The 25,389-nt window shown below is 46.5% G+C and overlaps 1 protein-coding gene across 1 annotated transcript in view; it reads left to right on the plus strand.

Annotated features, from left to right (window-relative positions):
• Nucleotides 1–243: 243 nt before the first annotated feature.
• The window catches only part of LOC119441452 (plexin domain-containing protein 2), an 86,241-nt gene continuing 61,095 nt past the window's right edge, over nt 244–25,389 (plus strand). The window contains exons 1-3 of the mRNA XM_037706069.2: nt 244–386; nt 14,329–14,819; nt 21,168–21,305. Coding sequence (XP_037561997.1) covers nt 296–386; nt 14,329–14,819; nt 21,168–21,305 — 720 coding nt within the window. The 5' untranslated portion in view covers nt 244–295. The remainder of the gene's footprint in view (nt 387–14,328; nt 14,820–21,167; nt 21,306–25,389) is intronic.

Below are 25,389 nucleotides of genomic sequence, written 5' to 3' on the forward strand. Positions count from 1 at the left end.
TTTGCACTAGCTTCAAGATTAACGTGCGCTGGGTGTCAAAAGTCTCGAAGGCTATGCTCCGTAGCCTAGCTCCCCTAGACCTACAAAGTGCAAAGCCACACTGGAGCTACTAAGCCATGCCGGAGAGGCCAAAGCTAGAAGTCGCTCGTAAAGCGTAATTTCATTGCCATAAACACGAAGTTGGCACGCAGCAGCCATCTCGCGGATCGCAGCCAAAGCTCATCCTTGCGCTTGGTCGTCGCATTTGACGCTACCCTGCGCTACACTCAGGCAGTGCTCGAGTGAACTTTCGAAGATGGCGTCGCGAGTGTGTACTGTTTTATTCTCATCAATGGGTATCATTACAATTTCATGTCTTTGCGTGCTCCTCATCGTGGAAACTTCAGGTAAGAGAATTTGTGAATACAGCAGGCAACCTGTCACGAGCTTTCACGATGCAGTAAACAGTTGAGTAACTTTTCTAGTCCAAGGAAAACTCAACGTGTGGACAGGCGAGCTTTCTTTCAAAACAGTCGAACCGATTTCCGTGCACGTAACGAATCTGTCAAAGGCTTTAATGTTTGTTGCCGCTGCAACCTCCACACAAATTGCAGTGTCCCAGAATGTGCGCGCTGCTGCTGCTTGAGTATACGTGATACGGTTGTCGCACTAACCAGATCGAGACCGGAAAGGCCGTTTCCTGTAGCAGTGTCATTTCCGTATTGGTGTCACAAGATTCGGATGAAATGCGCCCGAGTATCGTGTTCGGGCTCGCTTTTTCTTCCTTTATTTTACGCTCTTCCTCTATGCGCACAGCCCCATGCGTCTGCAACAAGGACGCGGCTCGCGGATTGATCCGACGACCGCGATTTTGTCGACTGCGATCTTCCCGCAGCCACTTCGCGTTTCGCCGAAGCTCCGCGTCGCCGCGGACGCTAATTTCCCGTCGGCCGCTCGCGTTTTCGACCTCGAAATCGGCGCTGCCGGCGCAGCTAAGTCGCGATTCGGCCTTCGGTGACGCGGTGAACGACTGCGCCGTGCTTCCTTTTTGTCAACAGCTGTTTGTCTACACAAAGCGGCGTGCGTCGCCAGCCGCCCCTGTTCGGTGCGGGGCGCGGAGCGTGCTCTGGCGAAATGAAACGGAAGGCGCGCACTTGCTGTCGATTTCGGCGGCCCTTCTGCGCCGATGAGGCGTATTGGCATGAGTGGCCTTGCTGCCCGTTCACGAAAGACGTTGCCGTGAGGGCGTAGCGCGAGGCGGCGCAGTAGCTACCTGTGCGAGCGCCTTGGCGTGGTCGTTTTCTTTCTTTTTTCTTTTTCACGGCTGCGCCGCCCTTCGTGTTGTCGCTGAAGCCGCGCGGTCCCGCAGCGGTGCAGGCGGTGCGCCTTTTCCTCGACGCGCGTGCTCGAGTCGCCCTCTTTTCCTTTGTCGCGAATCCGTGCCTCATTTGGATGGCTTCGCCACGGATGGAAGGATAAAAAAGGCAGAACTAAGCGCGAGCTGCGCTATCAGCCGCCGAAACCTGATACTGGTGCGTCAACGAACAGCAAGCAGCCGCTTTCGGAACCGCGCAAAGTTTCGCTATCGCCTCCCTACGTTTTCTTTTATTTTCTTGTTTTTCTGCCCCTATCAGCCCGTTTAATTGAGGCTCGTTGGCGCGCCTCGCGTGCCTAGCTGACGCGAAGTGTCGCATCCTTCCTGCTTCTCTTGTCTTACGGCGGGCTGCTGACCCGCAGCGCTTGTCTGACTTCGAAAGAGTCGAGGAGGGGAGAGATGTTCCTGAGATAAGACGAAGCGCAGTCCACTTGCTCTTACCATTCGTGACGTCATCGTCGGCTACGCTGCTGTGCTTGCCTTTTCATTTGCTGACTCGGCGTGCTGCTTGATCATGCCGCCGAGATTTGTAACAGGATGATGCAATGCCATTATTGATATGGAAAATGGAAAATGTTGCTACATTATGAATGGCAGTTTTCTATCTGATCGCTTCACGTGGCCAGCAGGCATCCAGTACTTCACCAAAGTGCCTTTGCCGCAAGAACTGCAGACGAGTGTGCACCAAGAAACCTTAGTGACCTTGTGTCACTTTCAATGTGCAGTTAATTGGTGCACTGCTTCTGCTAGGTACTGCAACTGAAATAGGTATTTTCAGTTACTTGCAACCTGCTGGCCATGGCAGAGTAGCTTTGGTGTTTTGCACGAAGCATAACATTGCCAGTTTAATTCTCTGTTTTGATTGTGCTTGAAAGCAAAACTACCATAGTACTGAGGTCTGTGAGCTTGCTAATAACCCAGGTGGTCAAAAGTATAATCTGGAGCCATCCACCGTTCTGTCCCATACATACCAAAGTTTACAGTTGATACAAGGTATGTCGGCTGACGTGCTCTGTCGATGCAGACTGAATTCTCAGAGCAATTTGTGAACAAAATGTCGAGTTTGCTGCAGGTATGAGTGCATCTATAATTTCTTCTCAAGCTTATAGCTGAGCTCAGACTCTTGGAAAACTGCTCTGCATCTGGCAGTTTTCACTTGTACTATAAGATTTCTGAGCACTGTTTTGCTTGGCTGAATTGAAAACGAGTAGCAGATATAATTAGGTATGTTCATTGTGGATCAATTTCCCATAAATGTGCAGACCTTTGTTGGGAGCCTCCAGGCCATGGTACTCACCCAATATTACATTTACCAAGCATGCTGTTATGGGTAAAAATGCAGCTAGTAAAGGCAGCAAATGCCGGATGCCTTTCAAGCAGTAAATTCTTCTCACTTTTGGGATTCATGCAAGTGGTTGCCTCAATATACTTGGATGAAACTTTTTTTTAAATGCATGCCATAGCCCCCTACTGTGCTTCCTAAGTTACGCTGGATTGGCAAACTGCTGTAGTGGAAACTTTTTTAAATGTTACTGTAAAGAAGGGCTTGGTAAACGAGAAGATGTAGATGTGCTAAAACTAAAGGCAATGCCACTTAGAAGTTAACCCACTATTTCCCCATTGTTTAATCGATTCTGGCAGCTCCTGTTTAGGACGAGAGTCATTTCTTGATAAGCAAGCTGATGCTGTTTTGCATTGTTAAATACTCAGGCTAGCAAGTTTGACTGGACTGTAAAAACTTTATTTAGGTCCTGCAGGACGCGCGTAGCGGGCGTCTCCCACGTAGGGACTGACAGGGAATACCTGACTGCCGCTTCGTGGCAGCAAGTTTGAAAACTATTTTTTTTTTGTGTGTGTGTGTGTGTGTGTGTGCAATGAAATGGCGAAAACACGCAAATATTTTCAAATAAATGACGCTGTATTTGAGGTACCAGTACTTATCTCATTTGGTCTCAAGGTTAACACTGAAATAGTTTGGTTTTCATTTTTGGATGTACCCAAGCTTTTCTTGCCACATAGATGCATATGGTCGTTGCTTTTCAGTGACCTTTCCACACAAGCTTTCTGACATTCGGAGGCTGCTCCCACCCACTGCAGAGCTGTTGCTACCGTTCTGTGTCCAAGCAAAGCAGTACCCTGTTTGGGCTTGTACAGTGTAGTGGGCATCGTTCATGGCTAACTAAGCCAGTTGGAGTGTGTTGGTGGCAAAGAGAGTAGAGGAAAGTGAGGAGGGGAGCAAAAATTCAGTAGCACTTTATTGGTAAATGCGAGAGAAATGCATTAGGCATTATGTTGCACCTCTTTGGAGCCCCGGATCGATTGAATCCGCGTTCACTGCATTGCCAAGTGCAGTTCAAGAGCTCATTCAATATGCGTCCTGGCTCTTCAAGCAGCAAATTGCAACTGAAGGGGGTCCGGAGCACACCACCGTCAGTAACTTGCACTGTATGTGTGAAGAAAGTATTTTTTCATATCCGGTGTTTATGCGTAGAAAAGCAAAAACATTCAATTTTGACGTTTCGGCCGGGGTCCGACCTTCAGCACTCTCGACAAAGGCCAGACCCCGGCCGAAACGTCGAAATTAAATGTTTTTTTCTTTTCTACGTGCGCCTGCACTTCTTTTAAGTTTATATATATATATATATATGCCCTCCTACGCTCTCTCATCCCCTCTCTACCACCTGACCGGATTCCCACACTTCACACACTTATACGTCTTTCCACTTTGATGGAGGTGAAATGCAAAAACGCCCGTGTGCTTGCATTGTAGTGCACGTTAAAGAACCCCAGGTGGTCAAAATTAATCCGGAGCCCTCCACTACGGCGTGCCTCATAATGAGAACTGGTTTTAGCATGTAAAACCCCAGAAAGAAGAACATTTTTCCACTTTGACACTCCTATGCTAACACATAAAAGAAACAACTATGTTAACAAGGTCTCCATGAATGTTCAGCCTTTCTGATCAAAAAGGGCATCAAGATTCAAACATGGATGCCAATCAGACATTGCTTCAAGAGTGGAGGACAGCTTCGGCAGAAGTATTTATGATGCTGCTCGTGATGTAGGCAAGCGCTAAAGATCACTGCACATTTTTGTTGAGAAAAGTTAATATTTAATGCGAGCATAACAGTCTTTGTGCAGCTAGCATCAATTTTTTGCTTAGCCAAATGTGGTGCTGGCTTACCAGTACAATGTTTTCAGCTCCAAAGCTTTCTTCCATAGGAATACAGTCCATTTAGTTTTTTCTTTATACCTTTGTCCTGCGTTGAAGGAAACATTAGCCTTATTTTTATTATTAATAAAACTACTTGCTTTTTAAATTATTTTCCTGTTTCTATAGTAAAAACGAAACTTGGGCACTCCCATCCATCACACCCTGCCGCAGTTCTCTCTATACTGTTTCCTTCGTTTTCCTTCTTTTATAATTGAGAGCTCTGTTTGCATGCTGGGCAGCATCAGACCATTTCTTTTTTCTGGCATCGCTTTGTTTTCAGCCTATCTATCAATGCAGTCATCAATCTAAATCTGGCTAAAGCAGCAGCAACAATGTGTGAGATGAAACGGCAGCTAGCAGTCCTTTGCATAGACTCCCACCACGTCAATGCATCACAGAGTCCTGGTTGTCATACATAACTCCAGCAGGTCTTTCAAGACTTCAAACAATGAACTCAAACAAAATGTGCCTTTTGTTTGAAAATGAATGACTCAGGCTGTCAGCAATGAAATTGAGTCTGAATTCATTGGCTTTCAAAGTTCTCAAGCAGAAATAAAGCTCTTGGCACACGGGAGTGATGATCCCGAGCCTATGCTTTCATCTGCGATTGTTGCTCTACACCACGTGAAGCCTATTTATCAAATGCAGCTCAGCAGGTGCCTGTACTCAATTCAGTCTCTGCTTCTGCACATGAAAATGCAGATAGTTTAGTTCTGTTTTGCTTTTGTTTGAAGAAGTGCCAACCAGGGATTCATTAATGTGAGTACAATTTGCATGGTTGGTAGCCTCTGTAAACAAAACTCTTGTCATTCGCGAGTGCACAGGTTACTGTGCAGAAGCTTTTAAGACGGGTACTTTCATTGTGTTCTTGCACACGTTCCATTGCATCAGTACCACTAATGAATGTTTGTTTCTGTGCTGTGGTGCCTGCAGCACACCTTCAAATAAAAACGCATGCATTTTATCAAATAATGTCGCCCTTTTAGAAAAGAAATGAAAAAAAAAAATGATCACGAAGAAATCAAGAATTCTTAGCATGTCCTCGAACAAAAAATATTGCTGAAGTCTACATCACAATATCTGTTCAACTCCTCAATGGCAGTTCAAAAGGTGTAAGCAATGTTGCTGTTTCCCATAGTTCCATGTCCTGTGAATGTTTTGTGAGCTAAGATGTTGCCACTTTGCCTCGACTAGTGTCCCTTGTGCATTCAGCCATTACTGATCTCATTTGACAGTGCATGACTAGCTGTTGGATGTGTTCTGTTGTTCTATTTGGGCGTGTTCTCTTGCCACATATTCTTGTCTGTACACAACCCGTCAGCATTGCTTCGTGTTATAATGCTCTGACACGGTGTTTGCAGAAACGAGATTCACAGCGTCTTCTCACCCTTTATTCATATGCACAGTAGCACACAAAGCCATGTCAGTCAAACTAGTCATATAGGAAAGCATGCATTTCAAAAAGATGAGTTTGTACCATCAGCATGCATGGTCATTGCTAAAATGTAATTGCACGTCACAAATAGTAATCTATTGTCATTTGCAAGCTCATACATCGACACTAGTCGCTTCATTTCGGAGTGAAACACATCAGAATTGTCAATAAGTTGCTAATTGCCTGGCTCGTTAGTCCAATAAAAGAAGCTAAATAATCATGCACATAGCGGAACACTTGACCAGTGTTTATCCTTTGGTGAATTATATTGATATATATCATTGCATTGATATGTCATATCAATACAATAAACAGGTACCTCATGGAAAACCTCCAGACGTTGCTGTAGCCATTGCTGAGCATTTTCTGGTAGCCATGAAATGACTGAACAATGAAAGAATCTCCATTCAAGCATCGCAGTTACTCCCTATATTTATTAGGTCTCCCACTACCAGTGGAAAGAAGCAGAGTAAGCTGGAGCTACAATAGTCTTCAGTGCATGCAATAAACACTTCGGTCTTTGTGAAAACTTTAGCAGAGAAGGTGCAAAACTATGTTGCGAAAAGAAGCACATGCAATGTTTTGTTCACTGTTGAGGTGCGGTGATTTACAAGATACCACTTTGCTGTGGGCATTGTTGCCTCAGTAATATGTACAAAAGCCTCCTGATAGCAATATACGGCGTGTCCCAGCTAACTTTAGCCAAGGTTTGAAAAGGCGGGGCACTATAGGAGTACGCGACTGGATGCAGGCAGTTGGTTATTGTAATTGGCAAACCACATTATTCTTTGTAATCTGCTTAATTGAATAATCAGTCAAGATTAATCAGCCACTTTTCAAGTTTTAACTTCATGGCAAAATTTAATGAAGCAGTTGTAGAGCGCTCAAGGAAACATCTAATTTAGGAGTTTGCAGCTTCCTAGTTGTTACGTAATAATTTCTTCTGTGGCCTAAAGATAGCCTGCATAATAAAGAAAAAAGTATGTGACATGCCCGCTTGCGTGCTGCGATTGCGGTGCTCTCAAACGTGCCATGTATTAACGAACAGCGCATGCTGTCACTTCACAAAAGTGACAGGGCAGCTGCGCAGGCGTTGATTGCATGATTTATGCCAGTGATGTGCTTGCTCCCTTTGCAGCAGTTCATGATAGTGATAAGCAGATCAGGCTGCACACCAGGCTAAATGTTGGTCCTTGCGCCACTAAACAACACACATTTATTCATACCAAACTAAATGCGCTGTTACATCATGTGCGGCGCGTTTCAGAGCACTGCAATCGCGGCATGCAAGCGACCATGTTACGTGCCTTTTTTTTCCATATTTCGCAGACTTTCTTTAAAACGCAGAAACGATGATGCCATAACAAATACGAAGTCGGAAGCTGCTGAATTAAATATTTTCTAGAATGCTCAACAACTTTCTCATTGAAAGTTGTGCTCTGGAGTTGAAGCTAATGTAGTTGGTTAAATCGCCTTGATCATTTATGCAATTAAGCAAAATACAAAAAAATTGTGTGACTTGCTCCATACAATAGCTAAAAACACATATTTGGTTGCATTCTTTTAGAGTCCTTTGCATATTTTTGAACCTTGGCTAAAGTTAGCTGGGTCACCCTGTATGTTGTAGCCCAATGGTTTCAAAGGTGACATATTTTCTTCAGATTGATTGTTTACAGTGGTTGTCAGATTGGGGCATTCTCGCTTCTTGGGTGAGTTGGTAATGCGTACTGAGCAGGCTTCCCGCATGGGTCTTTGTGTGCCCTCACTCAGTCCTTGTGTTCTAGTGCACACCTCCTGTACAAACTGCATTTTACATTCATTTCAGTGAGCTAATGTTGTTGGTTGTTTGCCTATGGTAAAAGCTACCTCCTAGATTTGGTGAAGAAGAAATTTCTTGCCGTAAAGCCGTCTCTGCAAGTAGATACGGACAAAAGCAGAGCATACACATGCGGCAAGCTGTGTCGTATCATTCACAGAGTGCTAGACGTAGGCAGACCCCATCGCACCACGCAGGAAACGTTGCACGAAACACCTGCGTGTTGAAGGGAGCGCTTAGTGAAGTAGCTGTGCAAGCTGTGCGATGTTCTCCGATTATGGCAGGATGTAGCACTTTTTTTGAAGTAATTATTATTATTACACATAGTCTATAGAAGTGGCATATCTGAAGCACACAAAAGTCATTAAATGGAGCTTTAGGGGAATGACTGTCTTGTTGGTTGTTTGCTTGCTGTAGTTGACAGGTTATAAGAGCTGACTGGTACCTTACATTTGAGCTGTTGCATATTGAAGAATGCATATATGTGATATGTTTGTGGTCACAGGCAGAGTTACATTTAAAAAAAACAGTCCGGTAAATCTTTAAACCATATTGTATTGGCTTACAAACTCCACATGGCTCATTCGAAGTCTGCTCCTCATGGCTCATTCACGCTCCACATGGCTCATTCACATGGCTCATTCACATAGCTCATTCAAAGTATGCAACAGCCCATTACCTCTCTTCTTTTGTTTTGACACAAGGTTTTGTTTTTTATCTTAACGGCATTAATAAAAATTTCGCAGATCCAATGCACATCTTGGAACCTATGTGAATGAAGCGAAGCTTCCGTGATGGCGGTTAATAAAATGCTATAAATTTGCCCATTTCATTCCTGTGTCTTTGGCGTATGGGAAACTGGTTTGTGCATGTGTTCTCCTGCACAAGTGCTACGCAATGTAACATGCGGCAATCATCTCAAAAGAGGTATCATATTTATCTGATGCGAACGCCCCCCTGAATCTACTGCGCATCCGATTTCCATGGGCTTAAAGTAAAAAAAAAAAAAAAAAGAGCACCTGAATATATTACTGGTGTCACATAGCCGCTATCAGTCCGTTTTGAAATTCTCGACCACAATTGGCTCCCTCCCATATCTTGAGGAAAGGAGCCAATCACGAGCCAAATACAGTGTAGACCGTTTATAACGTAAGTCGCCAGAGTCGTGAATATCTGCACTATAAGCGGTACTGCACTATAACCAAAACGATTTTCTAGCCCTGCATGTATGCAAAACATGTAGACCAAGCAGCCGCACGTATCCGAGAATCAAAGCGTGCAACTGGGAGTTTTGCATCCGTTTAAATATACGAATGTTGAAAGGTTAATGTCCAAGTACCCACAATCTTTGCATGAAGCAGACAAAATAAAAAAAATGTCTTAGTTTCGCCCGAAAGGCGAAGCATCAATTGCGATAGCAAATTAGTAGAGAGCTATAAGGAGTAGGGACAGTAGTTTTATCGACGCGATAAACTTGACACATTCGCTTACCAACTGAATTAACAAGCGTGGTGTCAACGCACACAAGCAAACGAATAGATCACACTCGATGACCGCAGACAACCACTGTCAAAACGCGGGAGTGGGGAAACGCGGCCGCCGCAGCGAGCGAAGGTTCGTGCTGTCCATCGCTTCAATGGAAACTGAGCGGCGTAAGCACAGCGCATACAAAGGTCAGAGCCGTGTGGAGATCGCTTTTAAGATACTGTGCGCGCATTTAAGATAGGTGCGAACGCATTTGTTCGCACAGTAGAAGCCGCCCCCTCCCTCACTCGCGTGCTACCTTCCCGCTTTGCTCCTTTCGTGTGGGAGATTGCGTTGCCAGTTCCCCATAGAGAAAGGAATGAATTTCTTTCTCTGCGTTCCCGTTGCGCCCGGTTGCAAGATAGGTATTTGGTGCCTCAGCATAGCGTCGCCCCCCCCTCCCTCCCATACTCCAAAGGCGTTTCGCGCGATGGAAGTCGCGTTTGCTCTCCGGTGTGCGTTCGCTCTCTGTGAAGGCGCACTACGCGTGCGCACTTTCACTCGCACATACGGCGCGTGGCGACGATTTTATCGCCCTTGGACTCGCACTCCACGTCTCATGCTCCTCCTCCGCATCGCCCACGTTGATCTCCTCTCCGATCGATGGGCGCACCTCGTTGAGAAGCGTACTTGCTACCGCCCTTGTCGGTGAGATTTTCCCGTGGAAGCCGCATTATAACCGGTATTTCGTCTCACGCGGCTGCACTGTGTAAGCGGTATGCGTATACATGGAGTGCTATGGTAAAATTAAGGGGAGTCTGAAAAGACCGTACTATATCCGGTCCTGCACTATAAGAGATTACGTTATAAGTGGTCTATACTGTATTCGATTCCAACTGGGCCCGATGGTGATCGAAAGTGTGCCATGGGACACCCATATAACATGCCGCCGATTCTTAAAAAGAAAAGTATAGCATGCCCCCCATGTCTGCAATTATAAAACACAAGATGTGCAGAATTTACCTTCACAGATGGGAATGTTTTTTTAATTGAGCTTTCACATTGAAAGCGCCGCGCCGTCGTTGCCATCTTCAAGTCATTGGCCTCTGATATCAAACACAGGAACGGTATTCTCAAACGATCACTTTAGATACCACTGTCACTTTTGCGAGAGACTGCATTGGATGTGACAAAGTATGCGGCTGACAGCATTCCCGGCACTGTGTGCAGATGGCCAGCTTGTTAGAGCCTACTGGTCGATTATGTTGACTCATTCAGTGCCAAGTCACACGAAATCTGGCAAAAGTGATAGTATCTCCAAAAGTTATGGGCCGAGAATACTGCTCTAGATCGTAGTCGAGCAGAAAGTGAACCTGCACCAACCTTGGCAAAAACATCTTTGTCACCAATGCTGTATCTGACGGCTCTGGTGATAGGCTGTTGCCCACGCCGTGAATGCGATTTTGGTTTCATATCCAATTGTAATGCACAGGAAAGTTTCGTACCCATGTTCTCAGAAAAAAGTGCACGTTAGGTTCAGGTAAATACAGTAGTTGTCATTGGCATGATAGAAGTATACGTGTGATTTGTATTGGAGCATTGGACTGCTGTGCTTGGGGACCGAGGTTCGATTGCGCCAGCAGGCACATAATTCAATTTTTTTTTCTAAGTGTGAGCTATTCTGCAAGACAGCCACACCCAGCAGCCGTGGTCAGGAAAGTCTGGAAGAGGTTGCTTAAAATATATCACTGAAATATTAATAGGTAGCTCTTACAATTCTTTCTGCACACATTTTTACGTGGACTCGTATGGGGTGCAATCTTGTCGTCTAATCTGTGCAGAACTTAATTGCTATATAAAATGGTAATCCGTTGCAAACAACCATTGCTAACATTTCATGCACACATTCTACCAGGGAATTCGTTCTTCCTTATCAGGTCTAAATTGCATGCTGAAATATGAGTTCCACTTACTTTACTCCTTTTTCTCGCGAACAAAGGCATCATTTTCTTGGTGATAATTTGCAACTGTGAAAGGAAGGTAATCTATCCTTGTAGTAGGCTCCCCAACGGTTGGTTAGTTCCACAGTGGCACATGTCTTATGGTGAACAGTTGCTTAAATGTCCCATATCTGACTAAATATGCAGAAGACTGACCAATTTCAATTATCTTTCTAAAATACAGTTGCATGACAACTTTTTTGCTTCATTTTGACGCCATAGCGAGTATTTCACGCAATTTTTCCCCTACTCTTTCATTTCAGCGTACCTAAATGCAATGTTGTGTCTACTTGTGCATATTTCTTTTATAACTTTCATTGCATTAAGAACATACCTCATGTCTAATCCAATATGAATTAGCTCATATAATTAGTACTGTAGCATACACGGTGCTATATATATTGTGAGCAAAATATTAATCCTTCATCTTCTTCACCTGTACATAATCATCATCACTGTGCGCGTCGTCTTCGTTCAGCGCGTGGCTCGGCCGAATAAAGGCGACGAGACAACTGTGCTGCTGCCTTACAAAGTGGTGGAGATTGCTTTCGATCCCCTAGACCTCTACGCCGTCGAGTTCCACTGGAGCTTCGTTCGGGTCGCCGTTTGCTCCGCCTGTCCACTACCTGTCCACTGGAGCTTCGTTCGGGTCGCCGTTTGCTCCGCCTGTCCACTAATTTTTGGGCCATCCAAAAATTCCGACCGTATTTACACGGCCGCCACTTTACGGTCGTGACCGACCACCATGCTTTATGCTGGTTGTCGACGTTAAAGAATTTATCTGGCCGTTTAGGTCGCTGGATACTTCGTCTGCAAGAATATGACTTCGACGTCACGTACAAATCCGGCAAGAAACACAACGATGCAGATGCTCTCAGCCGCTGTCCGTTACCACCGCAGTCTGACGTTCCCGGCCAGCCTCCATCCGTCACCGAGCCTGTAAACGCGTCCTCTGCAGTTCTTTCACTCGCCGCTCTCAACGGTCTTCCTTCTTTCCACCCTGCGCGACGACGCTTACTGCCACTCAATTATGGAACGCCTTCACGGCTCATCTCGTCCTCCTAACGCGCGAGCCCGTCGCCAGTTAAAGGACTTCAAGTGTGAAAAATCAATCCTCTACCGGTATGTCTTCCACCCCGAAGGACAGCGTTGGGTTCCTGTCGCTCCTCGATCACTCAGGGAACAGATATTGAAGACATTTCATGATGATCCCACGGCTGGACATCTCGGCTTTCACAAGACCTATGAACGCATCCGCAGTCGTTTTTCCTGGCCTGGACTTGCCACCTGCGTAGCGAAATACGTCGCGTCTTGCTCGCTCTGTCAGCACCGCAAACGGCCCACTTCACCTCCGGCTGGATTGCTGCAACCTCTTCCCTGTCCTGACGCTCCATTCGCGGTCATCGGGATTGACCTCTACGGACCGCTGCCATTATCAGCTAGCGGCAAGAGATGGGTCGTCACTGCAGTTGACCACTTGACCAGGTACGCCGAAACAGCTGCGCTACCTTCAGGATCCGCGGAGGAGATTGCTACTTTCTTCCTGGAAGCCATCTTTCTACGACATGGAGCGCCACGCGTCCTTTTGAGTGACCGTGGCAAGGCGTTTCTGTCGAAGATACTCGGGGACGTCCTCCGCACATGCAACACCATCCATAAGACGACTACCAGCTACCATCCTCAGACTTGTGGCCTCACAGAGCGCTTCCATCGAACTCTCTCTGACATGATCTCCATGTACATCAACGCTGACCACACCAACTGGGATACCATCCTGCCATTCGTGACTTTTGCCTACAACACCGCTGCACAGCGCACTACTGGCTACTCACCATTCTTTCTAGTTTACGGGCGTCAACCGGCCTCTCTCCTCGACGTCTCTTTTTTTGATGCCCCCGTGAAATCGTCGGCGTCAGTGAGTGAGCAGATAATATCTCGCCTTGCCGCGTGTCGCCATCGCGCCCGCCTCAACACCGAGGCAAGTCAACAGGATAGGAAGACTCGCTACGATGCATTTCACCGCGTCGTTCAGTTCAGCCCCGGCGATGAAGTGTTATTGTGGACACCCACTCGAGTTCCTGGCCTGTGCAAAAAGTTTCAGTCGCGTTTTATAGGGCCCTACACTGTTGTAGAGCAAACTTCGCCAGTGAACTACCGCGTCACTCCCGTTGTCACGCCTTCCGATGGCCGCTACCGTGGCACAGAAATTGTCCACGTTTCGCGCCTAAAGCCCTTCCAACGACGTACCGCACCGCTATAACCAGCGGCCAGGTTGGCCGCTTTCGCGCGAGGGGGTAATTAGTGTGAGCAAAATATTAATCCTTCATCTTCTTCACCTGTACATAATCATCATCACTGTGCGCGTCGTCTTCGTTCAGCGCGTGGCTCGGCCGAATAAAGGCGACGAGACAACTGTGCTGCTGCCTTACAATATATATATATATATATATATATATATATATATATATATATATACATACATACACACACATGCTTGTTAAAATTTGTACTTCGTCTTTTCCTTCACTGCTCCAAACTTCTGTGCATGCTTGTTATGCATAAATGCCGCCTTGTGTTATCGCCCTCAGGGGCCCTCAAGCTGCTTCTGGCCCCATTTTACGTGGTTGTCCCCCGACTATCTTGCTGAAAATAAAATTGATTGATTGTTTGAAATTGGTTGTATGATATAGGTGGATATCATACAGCCTTATGCAGCTCCAAAGAGCACAAACATTTTTCAGCTGTAAATTTAAAAGAAAATGGGTGTCAGCTGCTGTATTGGTTTGTGAAGATAGCATGTTTCTTGCACTCATTACTTGAAGCTTTTCCAAGAAATGTACAAGGGCTCTTAAAGGTATAGCTGGTATTTACACACAGCAACAAAATGTCATGAACTTTTGCATTGACTGGAAAATTCTGGCTACATGGCAATTTTTAAAGTTTTTATTGTAATTCAGTTGTTTTCTTTTTCTCTTTGCTTTTGTCTAATTTTTGCAGCCCAGTGATGGCAAAACTTTAAACAGCACTGTTTTTTCCATCTTGCAGCTACGCATTATGATGTGTCTGGCGGTGCTGCGGAGCTGTCACGAGAGGATATTGTGCCACTCCACCGTGTCCGGCGTGGCTCCGGTGCCACTGAAGTCACCAAGAAGCCGACGCTGGACAACAAAAAGATGCCGACCAAGACACCCTTCATAAAAACGCCAGAGCTGTCCAAGCTGAAGGAATCTCCAGTAGTCGAAGGCATGGTGCCGCCTGCAGTTCCGACACAAGCCGCTGGAGCACCACTGACCACAGCTGTTCCACAGCCGGCACCGCAGCAACATCTGGTGGGCAATGTTACCACTGAATCTCCTACTGTGCCCCCCAGTGCCCCTGCTGTGCCCGCAGTTGTGCCCGCCAATACTGAGGCAGGCAATGTGTCGACGACGACTCAGGTGACACCCCTGGTGACATCCTTCCTCAGCGAAGAGGAGCTGGAGAGCCTGGTCGAATCGGGCAACGTGACGCTGCCACCGGGATACCAGAACCAGACGGTGAGGGCCCCTTCACATGCTGAAGCCATATTCTTGGATCAGTTACTTATGGTGGTACATTTGGTTTCATGTGCAGCAGACTCCAGCGCTGTTCTTGAAGAGTATCAATATCAAACGTAAATCAGTCACCAAGCCACGTAGTTTGTGTGACAACCAAACGAAAGGACAATGAAGCCAGAGAAAGCATAGGGGAATTTAGTTATATTTAATTGATACATATGTATAATAAGGGGAAGGGAAATGAAAGTGGGTGTAAAGGTAACTGGCCTCAGGTGGGGACCAAACCCACATCTTCCACGTTGGGTGTGCGGTGCTTTAACAAATAAGCTATTGCAGTGGCCATCCTCCAACCCCCTTTCTCGGTTAGTTGTGTGTGTGTGTACAAGATCAGGCCTGGGAGTGTTACCCAGTGCCACGCACAGCCAAGGCAGTGCAGGTGGGATGTCTTCTTAACCACAGGCGTTACATAGTACATGAGCTTAGGAGCAGGCAACTGGCTTATGAACCTTCGTATGTTACCTCAAGGCATCAAGACTGCCAAATTTCTTGCCCCGGCATCCCAATATTCTCCACACTCAGTACAGGGTACAGGGCTCCCTGTGCTTTGCTGTGTGAGGTGTGAGGAAGAGGGGACGAAGTGCTAATGTTAGGGCAACTTTAAGCGGAGGAGGGCTGTGACTAACCGGATGGCAACTTGGGCTTTGCGAGGCATGTCTTTGGGACCTCCACTGTATAGACATGGGCACTTGAGGGCATCATGTCTTTACTTCTGGCCATCCTTTTGGTGCATTCAGCAGCTAAGGGAAGTAAAGGTGCTTATAGTATTCTCCCCAGTAGATTGACTTTATTGTGTCTGCTTCTGATTGTTTCTTCAGTTGTGCACGCGGGGAGTAATTCCCAGAATGAATCAATTGGGATGGTCATTTTGCCGTTCATTGCTCCTCAATGTTCCACTTGCCATAGCCTTTGAGTGGGTAATTATCCGGTGAAGACGCACAGTGCATTTTCATTGGGGACTTAATGTTGCCACCTTAACTTGATGTCCACTTGGGTGATTTTAAGCAAACTGAGGTTGCTGGAGAATTACTATACGATAGCATACCTGCTCAGTCTCCCGTATTATTCGGGAGGCTCCCGGATTTGGACCATTTCTTCCGGTTGTATGGTTGACAGGAAAATCTCCCGGAAATTGCTGTTTTTGTCCCGTTCCCGCGTCCAGCGCTTTGTTAGGCCACATTGGCAAAAAAATATCCAACCCAGTTATAATCCAGTTAAAAGTTCATCGCGCAAAACATTGTTAGGAAAGTAGTAGGGAAACCCTATACATGCGCTATTTCGTTAACCGCAGAGCAGCTGACGGGGTTGTTGGGGGCCATAGTGGCCCTAGTCCCATTAAGCTATAGCCAGTGAAGGCCGCTTCCGCAACTAGCAATACTATACTCTCTGTCGTTCTCCTCGGCGTCAGTCGCATTGCATAGGTCAGTCATGGCATTAAAAGCGAGGAGCGCCAGCGCGAATAGTTTCAAGTATTTTTAATGCAGTGCTCAGCTGAAATGACTGAGTATTTTGTTGATACCACAGAGCAATGCAGAGTGCGAGCGGCAATTTAACATTGTGGAAAATACAAGTTGGAGGCAGTGCCGCTCGTCCATGTGTAGCTCGCTCAAGACGCTGGGAAACGTGAACCTCTCAAAATGTGAAAGAAATGGAATTTCTTACAATCAAACATTATCTGAAGAATTTTTGAACAATCGCCGTGGTTGCTGAATGGCTTTGGCATTGCGCTGCTAAGCACGAGTTCGCGGGATAAAATCTAGGCCGCGGCGGCTACATTTCGTTGGAAGCGAAATGCAAAAATGCCCGTGTCTCGTCCATTGGGTGCACGTTAAAAAAAAACCATGTGGTCAAAATTTATCCGGAGTCCCCCACTACGGTGTGCCTCATAATGAGATGGTGGTTGTGGGACGTAAGACCCGAGAATTTAATTAAATTTTAAAGAATTTTTGACGGCAAAATTAGCAACAACAAAATGCTTGCAAAAGTGAGACCGTGAAGTTCATGTGGTCATTTGTATATCTGTAAATAAAATTGTAATGAAGTTCTCCTGGCAGTACTTGAAAATATCGACGTTGGGGGAGGGGGGGAGTTGTGTTACCTCCCCCCCCTCCCCGATAGGCTAGCTCTTCAGGCTGCATTTTAGATAAGCGGAGCTGCTAGGAACTTTGATATTGTTTCTTGTATCCACCTGGAACACCTTGTACATTGTGATGGATATTGGTTTTAATTCTGTTCAAAACTGATTTGGGGGGAAGCAACCACGTAGAGTATTCACATGCGATTGGAAACCCGTCACATGCATGTCTGTGGTGAAATCATGTACTTGAATCCAGATTTTGAGAACCTTGACACTAATTTTTGTGATACAGGCAGCCTTCTCCTTTGTTATTTTCTCTCTTCAATATAGTTTTCCGCACACACACACACACACACACTGCTGTATTGTCATGAATGAAAAGCATCCATGAAGTACGTTTCGAACGCTGCGAGATGGTGGGGGTGACAATCGAAGAAGTTGTACTAACATGTAAACCTGCCAAGCAATAATATAGTATTTAGTGCTGGGTTTATGGCCGACTTTTTTTAGCTCTTCAAACTTGAAGAAACAATTGCGTTTTCCACATTCAAGGAAATATGGCCGGTTGTCATTTAACCATGCTATAATTAAAAAAGAAATTTGTAAAATAGCAATCAGCAGTCAAAATTTACTTGAAAAGCCATTGTGTCATTATGCTTCTGATCTTGGAAGATAGTTTTCTAAGTAAAATCAACTGCTTCGTCTTGGGCTAGCTTGTTAATTGAATACGAACATGTAATTTTCAACTTTATTTACTTAACAAATCTGCAACCCCCATTTCTATTTTGTACTACAGTAAAACCTCGTGACTATGAACCCCACATTAACAAACTTTTCAGATTAACAAACTTTTCAGAAATCCCCCGCTGACTTCTTATAGTTTCAATCTAAAAATATTTCAGTACTATGAACTTCAGAATACTGAACTTTTCAGAATAACGATCCTTATTCAGTTTCCGTGTCATGTTAACAATGCCAGAGTACTATGAACTAATATTCCAGAATCTGGGGATTCTTAGATTTCCGTGTATCCAGTCACGGCAGCCAAACATGAGGGTAGCAGACAAGGCGCAGAAAGCGGATGCTGTGGCACATGGGCTTAGAAAATCTGGGCGCCTAAGGGAAAGAAAAAAAAGTACGCTGGCACACGGCATCGGTGCATCAGAAAGCGGGGTGGCCGCCTCTCGATAGGCCAATTGCCGACGATTATCACTCTACAAGTTCCAAAAAAGACTTGAAAGCAGTGAAACGATCACGCGAATCAGTGACAGCGGCATGTCAAAAGGGCTGTCGCCCGTGCGTGCATGCAGGTTCTTTTGCGCACGCCTTTTCTTTAGCAGCCAACCCTAAGGATGGCAGATGACATAACAGCGCACGTTGCAACGGGTTCGTCCCTGGTTTAGGACGGCGCCCTTGCTCTCTACAGCGGTGCAGTGTGCCCGAAGGCCCTGCGGGGACGGATATTCCGATAGTGCAGCTCAGTAGAGCAGCGGGACCAGCGAAGCGAGAAGGTGCGCATCGGGTCAAGAGCGAAAGCCGCAGGTCGAGAGCGAAACTATCCTGCATCACCACAAAATATTTTCACTCTCGACTCGTGCTTTTTTGTTACGAGGTAACAGTGCGTCAGCTGAACAGTCAGGCGAGCCGTTCTTTCCGAGAAAGTCCTGAATTCGCAATTGTCACGCGCAGGACCGTTCGAACACTAGCTAGGTTGAGGCGACGACGCATCAGGCTTTACGAGCACATGTTCCGCCTAAACAAGTGTCGTCTAGCAATGGAGGCGTGTCTCTTCCTTCTTCCGCCATTCTTTCCACGGACCTCTTTCGTGCTTTCTTTGGCCGTACTAGCTACGCGCACGGAGAACTGTAACCTCCATACTCGCGGGGTTGTCACACGATCACACTTAGTACTTTCCGGGCTGTGTCATTTACGCGCTCTTGTGCTTTAAAATAGTTTAGGTGTCCGCCTCGAGCGAGACAGTTGCAGTGTCCATGGCAGGGATGGTGAAAAACAAACAAACAAGAAACGTTGCGCTTTGGAGGTGACATGGAGCTTTCTTTTTGTCGGTAGGTTTCTCGGCGTCAGTGTCTCTTTTGAGCGCGTCACTCTTATTACACGGTGCTTCGGTGGTGCGTGGGGCCAGAATCTATGGCAAATAGTAACGGTACGGGCCGAGAGCCAACATCGAAGTCTTCGTGGATAGCTCATATGGTGACAACTTATGAATTGATGGGCTAATGGCTGGAATGGTTAATGTTGGGGCTTTCACTATAACGACTTTTCAGAATACGTTCGATCCATTTACCGCGATCCCCTGAACTTCATTATATTGAGATTTCACTGTACATCAGTGCGGCAGCTGCCATTCTTACTTTGGGACTTTTAAGTGCACGCAGCTGCAAGGACTTCGCTGCTTTTTTCACAGTACAGCAGCGACGCGAGACATACATGTTCATCCAAGTAAACGTGCTTTTCACTACCATGTGCCTTCACAAACACTACACATGAATCTGTGGTTGCTAGTGTCAAGTGGCAACCATGCAATCCTCAAGGCATGTAGCCCGACGAAACCACCATGGTGTCAAGCGTGGTGCAAACTGCAAAAAGGTGCGAAGCGTTCCTGTTTTTCACGTGCAGTAGTATACTGCCGATGGCTGTGGCAATGAGGGCTCCACCACCGCTTTGTTTTGTTTTGATTGCTGTTGCCACTTTTGTACTTGTGTCACTCCAAGCGTGGCACTCGGCGCTCTCCGGGAGTCTCTGCATTTGTCGGTGCCCAGCCAAATACCTGTGAATTGATGAGTTTGATGCCAATAAATAATGCATACGGTTGCCAGGATCAGAAGGCGAGTCCGAATTGTCTGAATGTCCAAATTAATGAGGGTCAAATTATTGTTTTTACTGCACTTACTGGCTCCGGTTTTGGTGCCCATTAATTAGGTAGACCAGTCTTGATGGCATGCTACATTCGCCCTCCATTCCTGTAATCACCACGGCTGCTACATGCCGTGGTGGTAAGAGACACGTGATGCCAAGATTCAATTCTCTTGTTTGTTTTTAATTAGAACGTTATCAGAACTTTCCTTAGTCCTATGTGACATAAGCCAATTTTCCTCTGTCATGGCATTGTGCCAATGCCAGTGACTCCGGGGTGGCATTTTGAGAGAGCTTTAGTATTATTAAATTGAAATATCTTATGTATCCAAGCCTTCATGTTAGCTAAGTTTCGTCCTTTTACATGTAAAAAGCCTGTGATAAAGTTTTTAGAACTTGGAAAATATTTGTCAGTGCTCCCTTGACACAAATGCAGTGTTGCACCAATCAGTGCACTGCACCTCTGAGGAGCTGAGAAGTGCCCTTAGGCCCCACAAAGCTAAAGAGCTGAAGGAGCAGCACTGTCAAAATAGTTGAAAAGGTACTACTACTAAGTGGTTCTTTTGGAAAAGGAAAGGTTGGCGCTATCTTCTGCAGCCCTTGAGGGAGCACGGCTCAGCGCCAAGAAAAGGTAAAGAAAGTAAATAGTCAGTGCAGTTCCCCTCTCTCCACCCTTCCTGGCGCGTGTGCGCCCGACACGACGTACCCTGTGCGTGCGATGGTCATGGGATTGAAGGATTCCCACAATGTTAGATTTAGGGGCGCATCGTGCAGATATATTTTCAAAAATGGTGCGCACTACATTTACTGGCATGCATTGGTGAGCTCTTCCTAAGTAGTTTCCACCCGGCAATAGTACTTCAGAGTTTGTCAAGCTGTAGATGCGGTTGTAGGTAAAGCCTCTGGCACTCACAAAATGCTTAAGCGAGCTACAAAGCTGAAGGCAGACAATTTGGCATTGGGCAATCCCCGTCTCGTCATCCCCTTTCCCTGCTTGTCGAAACGCTGCCATGCTGCCAGTTATTCCATTCGTTTTAACTGAGCAGGGCACCGGGTCGTTATAAACGGACAGTTCTCTCATAGACTCCTTTCGGTTGTTGAGAAACATTTGCGGAAGCCTAGAAATCGCTATTAGTGAGATCATTATACATGGGCTTGTCTGTAGTTTTTGTATGTATATATTTCGCCGCTACTGCTCAGTGACATTGCCTTGCAAAGTGAGATGTCACACTGTCCACCCAAAGGGTTAAGAAGTGCTTGCTCTGTTAAGACTTGCTGTTTGAGCCGCACATTATTCACTGCATTGTCACAAAAACGTGGTCTGTCTTGTCTTCTTGCAGGATCACCATGACTATTACAACACCACTTTCTACGTGGACCCTGCAACGGTGCGGAGCCTTTGGACCGACATGGATGCGCTGCCCAGCGAGCATGTCATCACCCATGACATGCTCTCTGTGTCGCACCGACGGGCAGCCGTAAGTTGCTTCGCAGCATTGCCAAGCCTTCATATTCAAGCATATTTCTACTAGTGCCGGGCATCAACTATCAATTTTAACCCAAATAATTGAAAACTTTTGAATTATTAGTTGTGCAGACCTGGTTGCGTATTTCAATTTACGCCCATGCACAGTGCTCGACCACTGGTGCCACGCTGCGCCGCTCGCACGTACTGTGTTTCTAGGTGGTTTCTTTCGGCGTTCGAACGCAATCGTATGGTTCGCATGAATGCAGGCCTTGAAAGCGTGGCTGTATGGATGAGTAGTTACGGCGCTCGCTTCGGGATCATGCGTACATGGGTTTGAATCCCGCCCTGGCTAGAATTTTTTTTTTTAATATCACGCTTTTCCTTTTTTTTTTCCTCTCCGTTTGCCAGCGCGGTCGGTTGAACCCCGGTGCCACGGCGGAAGCCGTGGTGCCGGGCGCCGACGCGAAGCGGCGGTCGTTGGGGTGTTGCGGAGCGCAGCGTAGCAACACCCCAAATAAAAAAAATACTGCTCCAGTCAGGTAAACTGCTCCCTCCCTGATAGTGAGATTATATTTGGATCATCAAAACAGTGATGCGTTAATTTAGGAATACCACCAATCCCCTAACAGCAGGCTAGTCACCACCAGCCCAGCGTGTTCTCTGTCAACGCCTCCTCCGTTTCAACGGTGGCGGCTAGAAACATGGTACGCGCGAGTGGCGTAGCGTGGCGCCAGCGGTCGAGCACTGTGCGTGAGCGCAAATAGAAATACGCGACCTGGTTCTACTTTGGCGGCGGACGCATGTAGCGCAGCTGCCTGGGCCCATCTTGAAAGCGATCTGCGATGAGTACAGAGTGTAGGCGCGCCGAGCGATGATAGCTTTTTGTGCGCTGTGTTCTTGCCGTTGAGTCAGCGTTGAATTGAGAAGCAGCACGAAGGTCTATTTGCTCGCTGCTGCTGCCGCTCTTCCTCACCCCCAGTGTTTTGACAGTGAGTGTCCGCGGTCATCGAGTGAGATGTGTTCAGTTTGCCTGTGCACGCATGACACCATGCTTGTTAATGTGAGGGAATGTTTACAAGTTTATGTAGCCAATAAAGCTGCTATCCTTATTTCTAAAGATTGGCGAATAGTGAACTTGAGGTTCGAAGCGAATTCGAAGTGAATAGTGATTTGGTCGAATAATTTCGAGTCGAATAGTTCGAATAGTATATATCACGTATTAGAGTAAAACTTAGTTAATTCGAATTTCACGAGTTAATTCGAATTAACTGAATGCCGAATTATCAGGGTATCCAGAAAACAATAAGCAAATGCTTACTACGTCAGCATGATTTTATTAGTGTAATGGATGAGCAAATCCTTTTGCTATTTTGCACAAAAGCAGTGCGGAAGCTGCAATTCTCGTCATCTCGTGACTGATTGGCTCTCGCAGCGGCGATCGAGACCTTGCGACTTCCTTCGCAGCACGGACGCGGCGCGCGTCATCATTTGCGACAGGCTTTGCACTTCCGTGCGCACATCCCGATTATTTTTTCCCCAGTAAGCTGACCGCCAACCGATCACACGTCCATCGCGATGTAGCCAGTGCTCTTCATCCTTGACAGCTTTGCACCGAGTCAAACCGAAACTGTTTGTTGCAACCGCAGCCACTGTCGACGAGTTTAGGAGCGGCGACTTTGCAGTGCTTAAGGCACGCAGCCGACACACGCACCGAGTCAGAACGAAACTACCGTTTGCTGCAACAACTGCAGACAAAATCGGGGTCGTTATTTATGCGATCATAGATGGCCCCTACGCAGCTTCTTAGTCACTCGGCCGACGTGCACATTGAGTCAAAACGAAACTACTTTTTGCCGCAACCGCTGCGGAAGGAACCGCGGCAGCTATCGACACGATCATGGATGGCGACTATGAAATCCCGCGGCAAACGCGTTGTTATGCATGGCGGTAAATGCAATAAAGGGCACAAATAGGCATGAAGCATTCCGTCGTTGCTGTCATTCTCGAACAATTTCCGCTGATGACTATGGCGATGCAGACTCCGCCGATTCGTTTCGGTTGTACGCTAGCGCCGTTTCTGCTCTTTGGCGTCGCACATTTCCGGCTCACTAATGCAAAAACATATAGCCTTCGAGATTTATAGTTGATGTATGGCAGCCATGATGTGAAGCATAGCCTCCGAGATGTGTACTGGCTGTTTGTGGCTTCTGGCTGCTTATTCGGGAGTGCTGAATAATTTGAAAATATCGAATACCTGCATTCAAATCGAAGTAATTAACGAATATAGAATTATTCGATTAAATATTCGACCATACCGAATATTCGCCCATCCCTACTTATTTCGCATACAGTCAACGTCCTATTTTTCTGACTCCCTAGAGGCTGCGAAAACGTCCGAAAAATCGGGCCGTCCGATAAAACGAATGCATGCCTTTTACTGTCCCAAAGGGCTACAGGCACGTCTGAAATAGCTCTGAAGGCCTGCCAGTAGACTTATTAGGGGTATCGTAGCTCGTACTGTGATAGGAGGCAGAGGTTGCATGCGTGTATAATTAAGGAATACATACTGTGTCCCCTCACAATCGCTCCTTCTCACTCTTGATGATTCACCACAATACTTCGCGTACGCTTCACTGTGTAACATTGCTGTACTAAGGTAAAGCTGACTTTTGGGAACCGGCATTATGCAATGCGCTGTGCTTTCCAAACTTTGAAGCCAATAGGGAAAATTACAAAAGCGCACTCGATGCCATTGTTGACAGTGGTGAATTGTTCAATGAAAAACATGGTGCCGCACAGAAAGAAGCTTGGTAGCAAACGTCGAAGTAGCTAGGCCTAGAGTTAACGCGGTGGTGGCTGCAGTTGTCAGCGGATCTGTGCACGAGAGCGCCGGTTCGAGGAGGTGCGATAATCACAATGGCGGCGGTGGTGGCTACAAATAATGCCGGTCGTGGCAAAAAGTCCGTAAAATCGGATGAAGTTTTTTTGCGTCCGAAATTTCAGACGTTTTTATTAGGCTTGTGCGAATATTCAATATTTTTGAATAGTTGAATGAATAATGCGCTATTCGATATACGCTTCGATTCTAATTTTGTTATTCGGAAATTTCGAAGTATTCGGCTCGAACGAATAGCCACACGCGGCAGAGAGAAGGCGTTTTCGGAAGTTTTGGATTCAGTAATACTTTTCCCAATCCAATCCAAACCAAGCCAGGAAAACAGAACTATACTCAGAACAAAGGAGTACAAACACGCATCTCGACGGCGTGGTGTTGTGGTCGATTGCGTTTAGCGGGCGACTCTGTCTCTGCTGCGGCGGCATTTGATCAATCCCAGCTGCCTTGTACCACTTCAGAGAGCACCATGGGGGACTTGCATGCGGCCAGCAATCCGATTTGGAACTTTTTTTTAAAGATTCCATCGGGAACTGAAGCTCGATGTCTTAAATGCAAGGCAGTCCTAAAGACCCCGACAAGCACGACAACAACCCTAGCAACGCATTTAAGGAGACACCCGGACTTGCACAAAGACTACCAAGAGAAGCGGGACGCATGCGAAAGGCCATCTAAGCTCAAGGGGGCAAGCAAGTGGTCAACAGCCATCCATAGCCGACAATTGCAAGCCGAAAATGAAAACATTGGCCCCAAAAGCCCAACAGATGACGAAAATAATAGCTCGCTTCGTAGATCGTGGTATGCACCCCTACAAGATTGCCGAAGAACCGGGTTTCCTCGATGACATGAGGTTCGCTATACCGGATTATGCCGTGCTGTCTCGGACAACATTCTCGAGAGCCATTATTCCAGACCTCTACGCATTAAGCAAAGAGAAGGTGAAAAAGAAGCTCGGGGACATTTTTGCAAGCGGAGTGGAGTCGCTTTCAATCGCAACTGATGGTTGGACATCGCGGGCAAATGACAGCTACGTTTGTGTAACTTGTCACGTCATGGACAGTGCTTTCGTGCTACACGTGCATGCATTGGCTTGCACGGAGATGACAGAGTCTCACACTGCAGCAAACCTGGAGCTATTTATAGCAAGTGTCATCGAGAAGTGGGAACTTCCAGCCCACGCTACTGTGCTGATCTTCATCGT

The sequence above is a fragment of the Dermacentor silvarum genome, chromosome 2 (assembly GCF_013339745.2).
Source record: "Dermacentor silvarum isolate Dsil-2018 chromosome 2, BIME_Dsil_1.4, whole genome shotgun sequence".
In the NCBI taxonomy this organism is placed as follows: domain Eukaryota; kingdom Metazoa; phylum Arthropoda; class Arachnida; order Ixodida; family Ixodidae; genus Dermacentor; species Dermacentor silvarum.